General features: G+C 39.7%; 1 protein-coding gene across 4 annotated transcripts in view; it reads left to right on the plus strand.

Annotated features, from left to right (window-relative positions):
• The window catches only part of LOC124141569 (ATP-citrate synthase-like), a 76,731-nt gene that overhangs the window by 43,672 nt on the left and 16,815 nt on the right, over positions 1-16,244 (plus strand). For 3 of the 4 annotated variants that reach the window (XM_046509564.2, XM_046509563.2, XM_048383210.1), the window contains exons 10-16: positions 7,601-7,737; positions 8,249-8,310; positions 9,217-9,334; positions 9,599-9,744; positions 10,103-10,111; positions 14,973-15,217; positions 15,960-16,012. In XM_046509564.2, the coding sequence (XP_046365520.2) occupies positions 7,601-7,737; positions 8,249-8,310; positions 9,217-9,334; positions 9,599-9,744; positions 10,103-10,111; positions 14,973-15,217; positions 15,960-16,012 (770 nt within the window). The remainder of the gene's footprint in view (positions 1-7,600; positions 7,738-8,248; positions 8,311-9,216; positions 9,335-9,598; positions 9,745-10,102; positions 10,112-14,972; positions 15,218-15,959; positions 16,013-16,244) is intronic. The other variant, XM_046509565.2, reaches the window with a different exon arrangement.

Here is a 16,244-nt window from a genome sequence, read left to right on the forward strand (position 1 = left end):
TGTATACAGACACAATACCTCCCTCTGTTGTATAAACATATGTATACAGACACAATACCTCCCTCTGTTGTATAAACATGTATACAGACACAATACCTCCCTCTGTTGTATAAACATATGTTTACAGGCACAAGACATCCCTCTGTTGTATAAACATGTATACAGACACAATACCTCCCTCTGTTGTATAAACATATGTATACAGACACAATACCTCCCTCTGTTGTATGAACATATGTATACAGACAATATACCGCCCTCTGTTGTATGAACATATGTATACAGATACAATACCTCCCTCTGTTGTATAAACATATGTATACAGACACAATACCTCCCTCTGTTGTATAAACATGTATACAGACACAATACCTCCCTCTGTTGTATAAACATATGTATACAGGCACAAGACATCCCTCTGTTTTATAAACATGTATACAGACACAAGACATCCCTCTGTTGTATAAACATGTATACAGACACAAGACATCCCTCTGTTGTATAAACATGTGTATACAGACACAAGACACCCCTCTGTTGTATAAACATATGTATACAGACACAAGACATCCCTCTGTTGTATAAACATGTGTATACAGACACAAGACATCCCTCTGTTTTATAAACATGTGTATACAGGCACAAGACATCCCTCTGTTGTATAAACATATGTATACAGGCACAAGACATCCCTCTGTTGTATAAACATGTGTATACAGACACAAGACATCCCTCTGTTTTATAAACATGTATACAGACACAATACATCCCTCTGTTGTATTAACATATGTATACAGACACAAGACATCCCTCTGTTGTATAAACATATGTATACAGACACAAGACATCCCTCTGTTGTATAAACATGTATACAGACACAATACCTCCCTCTGTTGTATGAACATATGTATACAGACACAAGACATCCCTCTGTTGTATAAACATATGTATACAGACACAAGACATCCCTCTGTTGTATAAACATGTATACAGACACAAGACATCCCTCTGTTGTATAAACATATGTATACAGACCCTATACCTCCCTCTGTCGTATAAACATGTATACAGACACAATACATCCCTCCGTTGTATAAACATGTATACAGACACAAGACACCTATCTGTTGTATAAACATATGTATACAGGCACAAGACATCCCTCTGTTGTATAAACATATGTATACAGACACAAGACATCCCTCTGTTGTATAAACATATGTGTACAGACACAATACCTCCCTCTGTTGTATGAACATATGTATACAGACACAATACCTCCCTCTGTTGTATAAACATATGTATACAGACACAAGACATCCCTCTGTTGTATAAACATATGTATACAGACACAAGACATCCCTCTGTTGTATAAACATATGTATACAGACACAAGACATCCCTCTGTTGTATAAACATGTATACAGACACAATACCTCCCTCTGTCGTATAAACATGTATACAGACACAAGACATCCCTCCGTTGTATAAACATGTATACAGACACAAGACACCTATCTGTTGTATAAACATATGTATACAGGCACAAGACATCCCTCTGTTGTATAAACATATGTATACAGACAATATACCGCCCTCTGTTGTATGAACATATGTATACAGATACAATACCTCCCTCTGTTGTATAAACATATGTATACAGACACAATACCTCCCTCTGTTGTATAAACATGTATACAGACACAATACCTCCCTCTGTTGTATAAACATATGTATACAGGCACAAGACATCCCTCTGTTTTATAAACATGTATACAGACACAATACCTCCCTCTGTTGTATAAACATATGTATACAGACACAATACCTCCCTCTGTTGTATAAACATGTATACAGACACAATACCTCCCTCTGTTGTATAAACATATGTATACAGGCACAAGACATCCCTCTGTTGTATAAACATGTATACAGACACAATACCTCCCTCTGTTGTATAAACATATGTATACAGACACAATACCTCCCTCTGTTGTATGAACATATGTATACAGACAATATACCGCCCTCTGTTGTATGAACATATGTATACAGATAAAATACCTCCCTCTGTTGTATAAACATATGTATACAGACACAATACCTCCCTCTGTTGTATAAACATGTATACAGACACAATACCTCCCTCTGTTGTATAAACATATGTATACAGGCACAAGACATCCCTCTGTTTTATAAACATGTGTATACAGACACAAGACATCCCTCTGTTGTATAAACATGTATACAGACACAAGACATCCCTCTGTTGTATAAACATGTGTATACAGACACAAGACACCCCTCTGTTGTATAAACATATGTATACAGACACAAGACATCCCTCTGTTGTATAAACATGTGTATACAGACACAAGACATCCCTCTGTTTTATAAACATGTGTATACAGGCACAAGACATCCCTCTGTTGTATAAACATATGTATACAGGCACAAGACATCCCTCTGTTGTATAAACATGTGTATACAGACACAAGACATCCCTCTGTTTTATAAACATGTATACAGACACAATACATCCCTCTGTTGTATAAACATATGTATACAGACACAAGACATCCCTCTGTTGTATAAACATATGTATACAGACACAAGACATCCCTCTGTTGTATAAACATGTATACAGACACAATACCTCCCTCTGTTGTATGAACATATGTATACAGACACAAGACATCCCTCTGTTGTATAAACATATGTATACAGACACAAGACATCCCTCTGTTGTATAAACATGTATACAGACACAAGACATCCCTCTGTTGTATAAACATATGTATACAGACCCTATACCTCCCTCTGTCGTATAAACATGTATACAGACACAAGACATCCCTCCGTTGTATAAACATGTATACAGACACAAGACATCCCTCTGTTGTATAAACATATGTATACAGACCCTATACCTCCCTCTGTCGTATAAACATATGTATACAGGCACAAAACATCCCTCTGTTGTATAAACATATGTATACAGACACAAGACATCCCTCTATTGTATAAACATATGTGTACAGACACAATACCTCCCTCTGTTGTATGAACATATGTATACAGACACAATACCTCCCTCTGTTGTATAAACATATGTATACAGACACAAGACATCCCTCTGTTGTATAAACATATGTATACAGACACAAGACATCCCTCTGTTGTATAAACATATGTATACAGACACAAGACATCCCTCTGTTGTATAAACATGTATACAGACACAATACCTCCCTCTGTCGTATAAACATGTATACAGACACAAGACATCCCTCCGTTGTATAAACATGTATACAGACACAAGACACCTATCTGTTGTATAAACATATGTATACAGGCACAAGACATCCCTCTGTTGTATAAACATATGTATACAGACTCAAGACATCCCTCTGTTGTATAAACATATGTGTACAGACACAATACCTCCCTCTGTTGTATGAACATATGTATACAGACACAATACCTCCCTCTGTTGTATAAACATATGTATACAGACACAAGACATCCCTCTGTTGTATAAACATGTATACAGACACAATACCTCCCTCTGTTGTATAAACATGTATACAGACACAAGACATCCCTCTGTTGTATAAACATGTATACAGACACAATACCTCCCTCTGTTGTATAAACATATGTATACAGACACAAGACATCCCTCTGTTGTATGAACATATGTGTACAGACACAATACCTCCCTCTGTTGTATGAACATATGTATACAGACACAATACCTCCCTCTGCCGTATAAACATGTATACAGACACAAGACACCCCTCGGTTGTATAAACATGTATACAGACACAAGACACCCATCTGTTGTATAAACATATGTATACAGACACAAGACATCCCTCTGTTGTATAAACATATGTGTACAGACACAAGACATCCCTCTGTTGTATAAACATATGTATACAGACACAAGACATCCCTCTGTTGTATAAACATATGTATACACAAAATACCTCCCTCTGTTGTATAAATATATGTATACAGACACAAGACATCCCTCTGTCGTATAAACATATGTATACAGACACAATACCTCCCTCTGTTGTATAAACATATGTATACAGACACAATACCTCCCTCTGTTGTATAAACATATGTATACAGACACAATACCTCCCTGTCGTATAAACATGTGTATACAGACACAATTCTTCCCTCTGTTGTATAAACATGTGTGTACAGACAAAAGACATCCCTCTGTTGTATAAACATATGTATACAGACACAAGACATCCCTCTGTTTTATAAACATATGTATACAGACACAATACCTCCCTCTGTTGTATAAACATGTATACAGACACAATACCTCCCTCTGTTGTATGAACATGTGTGTACAGACACAATACCTCCCTCTGTTTTATAAACATATGTATACAGATACAAGACATCCATCTGTCGTATAAACATATGTATACAGGCACAAGACATCCCTCTGTCGTATAAACATATGTGTACAGACACAATACCTCCCTCTGTTGTATAAACATTTGTATACAGACACAAGACATCCCTCTGTCGTATAAACATGTGTATACAGACACAATACCTCCCTCTGTCGTATAAACATATGTATACAGACACAATACCTCCCTCTGTTGTATAAACATATGTATACAGACACAATACCTCCCTCTGTTGTATAAACATGTGTATACAGACACAAGACATCCCTCTGTTGTTAAAACATGTATAAAGATACAATACATCCCTCTGTTGTATAAATATGTATACAGACACAAGACATCCATCTGTTGTATAAACGTGTACAGACACAAGACACCCCTCTGTTGTATAAACACATGTATACAGACACAAGACATCCCTCTGTTGTATAAGCATATATATACAGACACAAGACATCCCTCTGTTGTATAAACATGTGTACAGACACAAGACATCCCTCTGTTGTATAAACATGTGTACAGACACAAGACATCCCTCTGTTGTATGAACATGTGTATACAGACACAAGACACCCCTCTGTTGAATAAGCATATGTATACAGACACAAGACATTCCTCTGTTGTATAAACATGTGTATACAGACACAATACCTTTCTATGTTGTATAAACACATGTATACAGACACAAGACACCCCTCTGTTGTATAAACACATGTATACAGACACAATACCTCCCTCTGTTGTATAAACAATGTATACAGGCACAAGACATCCCTCTGTTGTATAAACATGTATAAAGATACAATACATCCCTCTGTTGTATAAATATATGTATACAGACACAAGACACCCCTCTGTTGTATAAACACATGTATACAGACACAATACCTCCCTCTGTTGTATAAACAATGTATACAGGCACAAGACATCCCTCTGTTGTATAAACATATGTATACAGGCACAAGACACCCCTCTGTTGTATAAACATATGTATACAGGCACAAGACACCCCTCTGTTGTATAAACATATGTATACAGGCACAATACCTCCCTCTGTTGTATAAACATATGTATACAGGCACAAGACACCCCTCTGTTGTATAAACATGTGTATACAGACACAATACCTCCCTCTGTTGTATAAACATTTGTCTACCGGCACAAGACACCCCTCTGTTGTATAAACATATGTATACAGACACAAGACACCCCTCTGTTGTATAAACATGTATACAGACACAATACCTCCCTCTGTTGTATAAACATATGTATACAGGCACAAGACATCCCTCTGTTGTATAAACATGTGTACAGACCCTATACCTCCCTCTGTTGTATAAACATGTGTACAGACACAAGACATCCCTCTGTTGTATAAACATGTGTATACAGACACAAGACATCCCTCTGTTGTATAAACATATGTATACAGACACAAGACACCCCTCTGTTGTATAAACATATGTATACAGACACAAGACACCCCTCTGTTGTATAAACATATGTGTACAGACACAAGACATCCCTCTGTTGTATAAACGTGTATACAGACACAATACCTCCCTCTGTTGTATAAACATGTGTACAGACACAAGACATCCCTCTGTTGTATAAACATGTGTATACAGACACAAGACACCCCTCTGTTGTATAAACATGTATACAGACACAATACCTCCCTCTGTTGTATAAACATATGTATACAGACACAAGACATCCCTCTGTTGTATAAACATGTGTACAGACCCTATACCTCCCTCTGTTGTATAAACATGTGTACAGACACAAGACATCCCTCTGTTGTATAAACATGTGTATACAGACACAAGACATCCCTCTGTTGTATAAACATATGTATACAGACACAAGACACCCCTCTGTTGTATAAACATGTGTACAGACACAAGACATCCCTCTGTTGTATAAACATGTGTATACAGACACAAGACATCCCTCTGTTGTATAAACATATGTATACAGGCACAAGACACCCCTCTGTTGTATAAACATGTATATACAGACACAATACCTCCCTCTGTTGTATAAACATTTGTCTACCGGCACAAGACACCCCTCTGTTGTATAAACATATGTATACAGACACAAGACACCCCTCTGTTGTATAAACATGTATACAGACACAATACCTCCCTCTGTTGTATAAACATATGTATACAGGCACAAGACATCCCTCTGTTGTATAAACATGTGTACAGACCCTATACCTCCCTCTGTTGTATAAACATGTGTACAGACACAAGACATCCCTCTGTTGTATAAACATGTGTATACAGACACAAGACATCCCTCTGTTGTATAAACATATGTATACAGACACAAGACACCCCTCTGTTGTATAAACATATGTATACAGACACAAGACACCCCTCTGTTGTATAAACATATGTGTACAGACACAAGACATCCCTCTGTTGTATAAACGTGTATACAGACACAATACCTCCCTCTGTTGTATAAACATGTGTACAGACACAAGACATCCCTCTGTTGTATAAACATGTGTATACAGACACAAGACACCCCTCTGTTGTATAAACATGTATACAGACACAATACCTCCCTCTGTTGTATAAACATATGTATACAGACACAAGACATCCCTCTGTTGTATAAACATGTGTACAGACCCTATACCTCCCTCTGTTGTATAAACATGTGTACAGACACAAGACATCCCTCTGTTGTATAAACATGTGTATACAGACACAAGACATCCCTCTGTTGTATAAACATATGTATACAGACACAAGACACCCCTCTGTTGTATAAACATATGTATACAGACACAAGACACCCCTCTGTTGTATAAACATATGTGTACAGACACAAGACATCCCTCTGTTGTATAAACGTGTATACAGACACAATACCTCCCTCTGTTGTATAAACATGTGTACAGACACAAGACATCCCTCTGTTGTATAAACATGTGTATACAGACACAAGACACCCCTCTGTTGTATAAACATGTGTATACAGACACAAGACATCCCTCTGTTGTATAAACATGTGTACAGACACAAGACATCCCTCTGTTGTATAAACATATGTATACAGGCACAAGACATCCCTCTGTTGTATAAACATGTGTATACAGACACAAGACATCAAAAGTTAATGACCTTCACCTTCAGTGACACCATCTGTGACCTGGGAGGAGCCTCTGAGTTGGCGAACTATGGCGAGTACTCGGGAGCGCCCAGTGAGCAGCAGACATACGAATACGCCAAGACAATCCTCAGTCTCATGACGCAGGAGAAGCATGCCGAAGGTAAGGAACGGTCAGATCCACTTTTGTAACGTCAGTCTCACTGATTGAGACTTTTTAGCTTACCTGAGCTTATGTAGTGGCCAGACCGCCTCCGTGGTCTAGTGGTAGAGCGTCCGCACGGAGAGCAGAAGGTCCGGGGTTCGATCCCCGGCCGCGTCATAACAAAAGACGTTAAAAGATGGTACTTGTTGTTACCCTGTCTGGCACTCGGCATTAAGGGGCTAAGACAAGGACTGGTCGGCTCGGAGTCAGTATACTGTGTCTGAGTGGGGTATTCATGTTAAACTGCGGCATGGTATCTCAGTGTGCTAGCCCTATAAATCGGCATCAGTCCGGACTAGTACAAGCAGCCACACAAACACACACACGTGCATGCACGTCGCTATATAAGTGCAATAATCTTGGACGCGACGTTTAACCCCATTTCACCTCACCTCACCTCCCTTACTTCATGAGTCTGATGATAGGTGGCGCTGTCTGTGCTTGTTTAATGCTTGTGTATTAATTTCAGGCAAGATACTCATCATTGGTGGTGGCATAGCCAACTTCACAAATGTAGCTATGACGTTCAAGGTAAGTTTGTTTTTGTTTTTTCATAAACTGATCTTTTTAACCTGATTAACAAAATTCATGTGGGATTAAAAGTTGAAGTGTTAGTTGGAATTGAAACAAAATGGTATTTGCAAGGTGACTACACTGTAATTTTTGAACGCAAGTTTTGTTTTGACTTGTAGTGAGTGAGTTATGTTTAACGCCGCTTTAAACAGTATTCAAGTTATATCACGGCGTGTCAGCTTTATGTGGAAGGAAAGCCCAAAGTGATGCAGGTCTCAGACGTTTACCACTTCGGTGAAACCCACAAGCATGGGTATGGTGCTGGCAAACCTAGAAACATACTTGGGGCGAACTAGGATTCAAACCCACAATCATAGGTTTCTGGCGTGCCCGAGGGACGCAACTCTGAACAGCCAATTGCGGCGCCTTAGACGACTGGGCCATCCGTGCCCCCTTTAACTTGGAATTTGAAAGGAAAACTATGCTTAAATTGATATTGTTCTCTGCTTGCTCTGATCTGGTTGGTCGTAGGTACATTTTAAAACTTTTTCTATTTTCATATTTCACACTGTGCATCTCTCTTTCTTCTTTGATCCTCTGTCATAGGAATATTGGAATTTTTCTTTTAGAAATATATGACATTATTCACAGTTTGATGTTGCATTTGAAGGAATAATTATCAATGGCAGATAAACCAGGTATTGAACAAGCCACCAAGAATCACCAAGAATATATGGTTTCCAGTTTAGCAGGGTCCAGCTGTGTCATCATAGATCATATACGGACTGTGAGGGTCTGGCTGTACCCATAGTAAAAAAGTTGCACTGTATAAGCAAAATCCATATTTACAAGGTTGCACTGTATTTATAATATCCATAGTGAGAGGGTTTCACTGCATATTACAAGATGCTGTACTGTTTACAGGGTATCGTGCGAGCTCTTTTAGAGTTCCAGCAGAAGTTGATCGAGTTTGACGTGAAGATCTACGTGCGGCGAGCTGGACCCAACTATCAGGAGGGACTTCGCATTATGAGAGAACTTGGTGAGTGAACATAACAGCTGCTCTGTTGTCAGAACATCCTGTTAGCAAGAGTAAGGCAAGCACAGGCTTGACAAGCTGAACTCACGGGTATTTCAACACACAATTACAGTGTGTGAAGCCATTCCTAAAAGCAGAGTAAAACCCAACTCGCTCACTGAACGTGTTATTGCATAAATGATCACACGTTCGACTGATGGGTGTGCTCTACAAGTACAGTGAGTGGTGAATGTTTAAGCTCGGTTTCATGATGGATTTGTTTTCCAGGGGACAACCTTGGCGTACCGATCCAAGTGTTCGGACCTGAGACTCACATGACCGCCATTGTCAGTATGGCTCTCGGCAAGCGAGATATCCCACCTATGCCTAAACGGCTTCAGACAACTGCCAACTTCCTGCTACCAGGGGGAGCTGTGAGTATTCAAACATATTTTTTCATTATTTTTGGAAGTAATGGTATTTATTTATTTTAAATAATTAAAAGATGTTTTTTTATATTTAAAGCATTGAGAATATTATTGACATGGGTATACATGCCTACATTCATGTATCCATATCCCGTCTTTTTGTTAATCAAATCTTTGTTAAGTGTACACCTTGAAAATTGTTAAGCGTCACCCTTTACATATTGACTCCATTTAAAAGGTTCACCCATTGTGTTCTGTGTCATGTCCTGAATGGTGATTACACTCTTAATGAACTAAGTGTTTAAGCTGAACAGATCTGATTGTTGTGTCCCTCGGAGTAAACTTGACTTTGTTTTGTTTTCAGCTGGCCAAGGTAGATTCAGTAATATTTTCATGTTGTCCGCCTCAAACTTAAGCCTTTATTCCCTTGCCTGCCTGTATGCATTCAAATGTTGTCGCTGTTCCTAGGTCACCTGGATCAAAAGGTCTTTGTGGCATTATATGTATGTGCTTTGTCCTCCGTGTGTTGTAAACAAGTATATTCCAAACAACATAAAGCCATGACAGACTGACTAAAGTCACATTAAAAAAAATCAGGTTTTCCTGACCTTCTAACCTGTGAAGATCCGGGGTAGAGCAGGTCTTCAGCAACCCATGCTTGCCGTAAAAGGCGACTATGCTTGTCGTAAAAGGCGACTAACGGGATCGGGTGGTCAGGCTCGCTGACTTGGTTGATGCATGTCATCGATCCCAATTGTGTGGATCGATGATCATGATATCAATCCCTGGATTGTCTGGTCCAGACTCGATTATTTACAGACCGCCGTCATAGCTGAAATATTGCTAAGTGCAGCGTTAAACAAGAAACCAACCAAACCAACCATCTTTTGTGTGGTATATTTAATCTAGGGTCTTTTTGAAGCAGTGGGAGCCTTGTGGTTTCAGCGTTTTCTTCTTCAAAATGGGGGACAATACAGTTGTTAGTGTCCCCAAACAGTTTATGATTGTTTGTTTAAATCATGTTAGCATACTTTATACATAGATAATCTACTTTCGATATGGAGCAAGGCTCTGTGTAAAGAATGGAAATGAGGTATGAGGTGAGCTACACAACCTTTTGGTTCTTCTGTTATTTGACACTAGTCCTATGGTAGAACTATAGCATTAACATGTGGGAGTAGTTGTACAAATGCTGTATTGACGCCTCAGATGAAAATCTTAGCATGTGCTTTGTCATGCATCCTAGTACAAGACTAATATTTAATCAGCAGCCATAGCGGCAACACTTACTACTGCAGACTTTTCGTAAAGATAGCTAAAGTCTGTTTCTCATTTTCTTAATCAAAAAACAATGAACCATAACTTCACTCAATGATTGTTTACGATTCCCTCTCTGGGGTGGTGGTGAGGAGTTACGCAGAATTGTGTCCCTTTGATGTTCAAGGATCTTATGATCGTAAGTTTGAAGATTTCTAGGTTTGTCAGCACCATGTCTTTTCTCATGGGCTTCACCATACTGGTAAACTTTTCAGACCTGCGTCACTTCAGGCTCTCCTCAAACACACCAAGATATAACTGTGATACTGTTCAAATCAGTATTGGGGTGGTCGGGTAGCCTAGCGGTTAAAACATTCGCTCGTCATGCCGAAGACCCGGGTTCGATTCCCGACATGGGTACAATGTGTGAAGCCCATTTCTGGTGTCCCCCGCCGTGATATTGCTGGAACATTGCTAAAAGCGGCGTAAAACCATACTCACTCACTCACTCACTCAAATCAGTATTAAAGATCACTCACTCACTCACTCACTTGCCATGCTCACTCACAACTAGTTTAGAACTTTGCAATGTGTACCAGTCTAGGAGTCCACGGTCCCCTCCTTGTAGAGATGATGACTCAGTTCCACACACCGCACAACTGACATCATCTCAGTCTCATTAAAATCAGACCTCAGCTCTCGCTACCGCGAAACAAGGATCTGAGGACATCCTATTAGTGGTCACGTCAGAACGACCTTTCATCCGACCAATCAGAGCATTGCTTACCAGATTAAGAAAGTGACAGTCGGAATGTGATTTCTAATCATGCAACCTCGAAAACTTTAACTCCGAACGATAGTTACGGGTTTAACGACTATATCCATACAATCTAGACCATCTTAGTCATTCCAGAATGTTCTTTTGTTCAGGTTTCAAATTTGTAATCGAGAATTTGTGAAAATATGTTTCGAAGCGTAGTTGCCAATTTTAAATTAGTGCCATAAAGCACGAGAAAGCTGCCTTCTGATTGGTCATTCCATTGGTCGGTCAAAGTTCACGCAAGGTTGGTCAAACGTGACCCTTAATGGGATGTCCTCAGATCTTTGTTTAGCGGTAGTGAGAACTAAGATCTGATTTTAATGAGATGGACACCATCTTGACCTTGACTGGACATAGTGTTCCTCTTCAATATGGTCGCCCACCAGGAAGAAACTAGCTAGAGTTTCTGAAAGGCTTTTGTAATAGATTTAAAAAAGGTGCTATATTATTAAATGTTAAGATAATATATTTCGTCTTCAGAAGACTATAAAATTGTTATTTTTTTTAAGAAATACTCAGGTTAGGTGTCCTGGGACTGATGAAACAAAGCAGTGTTAGACAGATTTGATAGAGATACTGTACTATTTAATATTATTTTGAAACTCATTGAAAAGTGTATTTATGTGTGATTGAACTTCAAAAGAATGTGAAAAATACTCATTACTACAATAGCATTGAATACTACTTGTACAACATCTTCAGACAATCGAGTCCCCATCTGGACACTGGGTCCCTGTCAGTATTTGAGTAACATATACAATAGCTGTTCCTGTCAAAGAGCACCTTCCAACCCTTGTCTCAAGGCTTTATAACAACCACTGCATTCCTTTCAGTCAGCCTTTGTTTTTCTAATGTATTTCATTAACTGTGTCCTTGGCAATTTTGAAGTATATATTACTCAAAAGAAGTTACAGAAAACCTGATATAAAAAAATAATATTTCTATGACAATAGTTAAACTATAGTCATATGAACGATCACATGTTCTTCAACTTCTTTGGGGAAGTGTATTTTGTATCATGCTTTATGTATTTGTATATTGTCCTGCCAAGCTTTTTCCTTTATTCCTTAAAAACATGTGATCCTGTCTTGAATACCTGATATGTCCTCATTGAGACTATAGGTTTGTCTACCCGTGAAGATCCGGGGTAGAGTAGGTCTTCAGCAACCCGTGCTTGCTGTAAAAGGCGACTCTGCTTGTAATAAGAGGCGTCTAAGGGGATTGGGTGGTCAGGCTCGCTGACTTGGTTGATGCATGTCATCATATCCCAATTGCGCAGATCCATGCTCATGATGTGTATCACTGGATTGCCTGGTCCGGACCTGATTATTTACAGACTGCCGTCATATAGCTGGAATATTGCTGAGTGCGGCGTTAAACAAACAAACAAACAAAAACAAATCAGATTGCACGATTCCCTTACGTCACCACACAAGGCTCGCTGGTCGTGGGTCCGAACTTCATGTCTGCACAATAACCCTGATTGTGGGTTTCATCACCTCTAGCTTCCCTGGCATGTTTGGGTGACAGATAGCTGATATACGAGAGTTGACTGATAAGATACGAGCCTCACATGGAAGGAACTGCGTAATTATTGCTGAGTGCGGCGTTAAACAACAAACCAACCAACAAACAAACACTAGGTTTGTCAGCACCTTGCTCATGGTCATGCGTTTCACCTCAGCAGTAAATGTGTATGATCTGCATGACATCAGGCTTTCCTCCCATGTCAAGCTGGCACGCTGTTACACAACTTATATATACTCGGCATTAAACAAACTCACCCACTCACACTTAAAAATATTTTGATGATTATCATAATAAATGGACGCTTATCTTTCCTTTGTTCTTGTCGAATGGCCATTATAACCTTAACAGTAGAACCTCTGCCTTATATCTTCACATGGGAACTGTTTCTTTTAACATATTGGATCCATGGTTTCTTAAAAAGTTGGTGGTATGTTTTGTTATTTGGATTGTGTTTAAAGTTTTTGTTTCAGGTTTGGCGTTGATTCTTATATGTATATCTTTACCCCAATGACCCATGAAGATCTTGGGTAGAGTAGGTCTTCAGCAACCCATGCTTGCCATAAAAGGCAACTATGCTTTGGGTGTTAGGGGTCTGATTTAGGATTGAACACTGAAGGATTTCAGAATCTTCGTGCGCAATGTAAACCATTAAGTAAGAAAAACATACAACTTTATGGATAACAACTTCTGGTTTATTGCTTATAGCGATATTTCGATGTAGATACTTACACCGTTATCAATGATTATGTTTTTTCCAGTTAAATTAAAGAAGTTCCTGGTGTAAATCACCAGATATTTTTGCTCTGAAATCATTTGTGATGATTAAAACCTTCAAAGTAAATCTCTAGTATTCAAGACAGAATTTGAGAAACGTAAGATGCTAAGATCTAGTTATATCAGTAAGGTTATCATCTTCCGGGGTAGAATAGGTCTTCAGCAACCCATGCTTGCCGTAAAAGGTGACTATTCTTGTCGTAAAAAGGCGACTAACGGGATCGGGTGGTCAGACTCGCTGACTTGGTTGAAGCATGTCATCGATCCCAATTGCGCGGATCGATGCTCATGATATCAATCACTGGTTTGTTTGGTCCAGACTTGATTATTTACAGACCGCCAGCTGCAATATTGCTGAGTGTGGCATTAAACAACAAACCAAACCAACCAAAAGTAAGGTTATCTTTGCGCAAGACTGAATATACCCCATGCCATGTCCTGTCTCAGATCCTGACTATAACTGACAAGTCTTTGGAGAACCTCTTCCAGGAAGTCACAGCTGTAATTTCACGAGCTAGTCACTTGTGACAAGCTCTGTGTGGATTACAGGCTAGAATTGCTCCACAGGAACCTGTACTGGTTAGGAGAGACTCGGTGACTTGGTTGATTGCGTGTCATCGTACCCGACATTGCTCACACTAATCTGCGGAGTGTGCTGCATCGATCACTGGATTGTCTGGTTCAGAGTGGACTGCTTACAGGCTGCCATCATATAGCCGGAATATTTCTGAGTGTCGCGGTAAACAACAAACAAATAAACACTTGTGACAAATATTTTTGATCACCTGCACTATTACTTTTGTGAACAAAGTGTACAATGAGAAAATAGACTGAAAATAGCCCTTGATTTCAGTCCCCAACCACAAGCCGCAGGGGGTCCTCCAACGAGCTCAACCAATCAACATCCTCGACAGCCAGTGCTCAGCTTGAAACGTTGGCCAATCAGGTGGAGGGTAACAAAGATAAGATGTTGTTCACCAAGGGCACCAAGGCTGTCATCTGGGGCATGCAGATGAGGGCGGTGCAAAGCATGATGGACTACGACTACGTGTGTTCCCGCAAGGAGCCCTCCGTTGTCGCTATGATCTACCCATTCACGTATGTACTGTCATGTTTTGTCCTTTTGTTGCGGGGGCACGGGTGGCTCAGTCGTCTAAGGTGCCACAATTCGCTGTGCAGAGTTGCGTCCCTTGGGCACGCCAGAAACCTTTGATCGTGGGTTCGAATCCCGGTTCGCCCCGATTATGTTTCTGGGTTTGTCAGCACCATACCCTTGCTAGTGGGTTTCACCGGAGTTGTAAACGTCTTAGACCTGCATCACTTCGGGCTTTCCTCCCACATTGAGCTGACATGCCGTGATATAACTGGAATAATGTTAAAAGCGGCTTTAAACCCAACTCACTCACTGACTCACTCTTATTGTTGCATGTGTGTGCAGACACATCCAGGAATTTGAAAAGGGAAGGGTGCAAATAATAACCAAGTCACCAAATTAACAAGGTGTCGGAATAGACCCGTGGATAGAATAGGTCTTCAGCAACCCATGCTTGCCATAAAAGGTGACTATGCTTGTCATAAGAGGCTTTAACGGGATCGGATGGTCAGACTTTCTGACATGGTTGATGCATGTCATCGTATCCAAATTGCGTGGACCAATGTTCATTATGTCAATCACTGGATTGTCCAGTCCAGACTCGATTATTTACAGAACGCCGTCTTATAGCTGGAATATTGCTCAGTGCAGTGTCAAGCAAACAAACAAACAACCAATTATTTGATTAAAGAAAGACACCTTGATATTATTACATAGCCTCTCTCACCAACTCGTGTTTTTTTACAGAGGTGACCATAAGCAGAAATTCTACTGGGGACACAAAGAAGTGCTTATCCCAGGTAAGACACTTCATCCAAACGTTTGTCTTCAATTAAATGTCAGATCTATTCAGTGTTTTGTTTTATGAATTTTTTGCCAATATTCCAGAAGTCAAAATATTTTCAGAATGAGCCATGGACTAGTGGGATTAACTCCAGGTGTATATCTCCCTGCTAGACGTTTCAAATTTACGAGGGGCGGTCGGGTAGCCCAGTGGTTAAAGCGTTCGCTCGTCACGCCGAAGGCCCGGGT

The sequence above is a fragment of the Haliotis rufescens genome, unplaced genomic scaffold (assembly GCF_023055435.1).
Source record: "Haliotis rufescens isolate VD_foot unplaced genomic scaffold, xgHalRufe1.0.p SCAF_46, whole genome shotgun sequence".
NCBI lineage: Eukaryota > Metazoa > Mollusca > Gastropoda > Lepetellida > Haliotidae > Haliotis > Haliotis rufescens.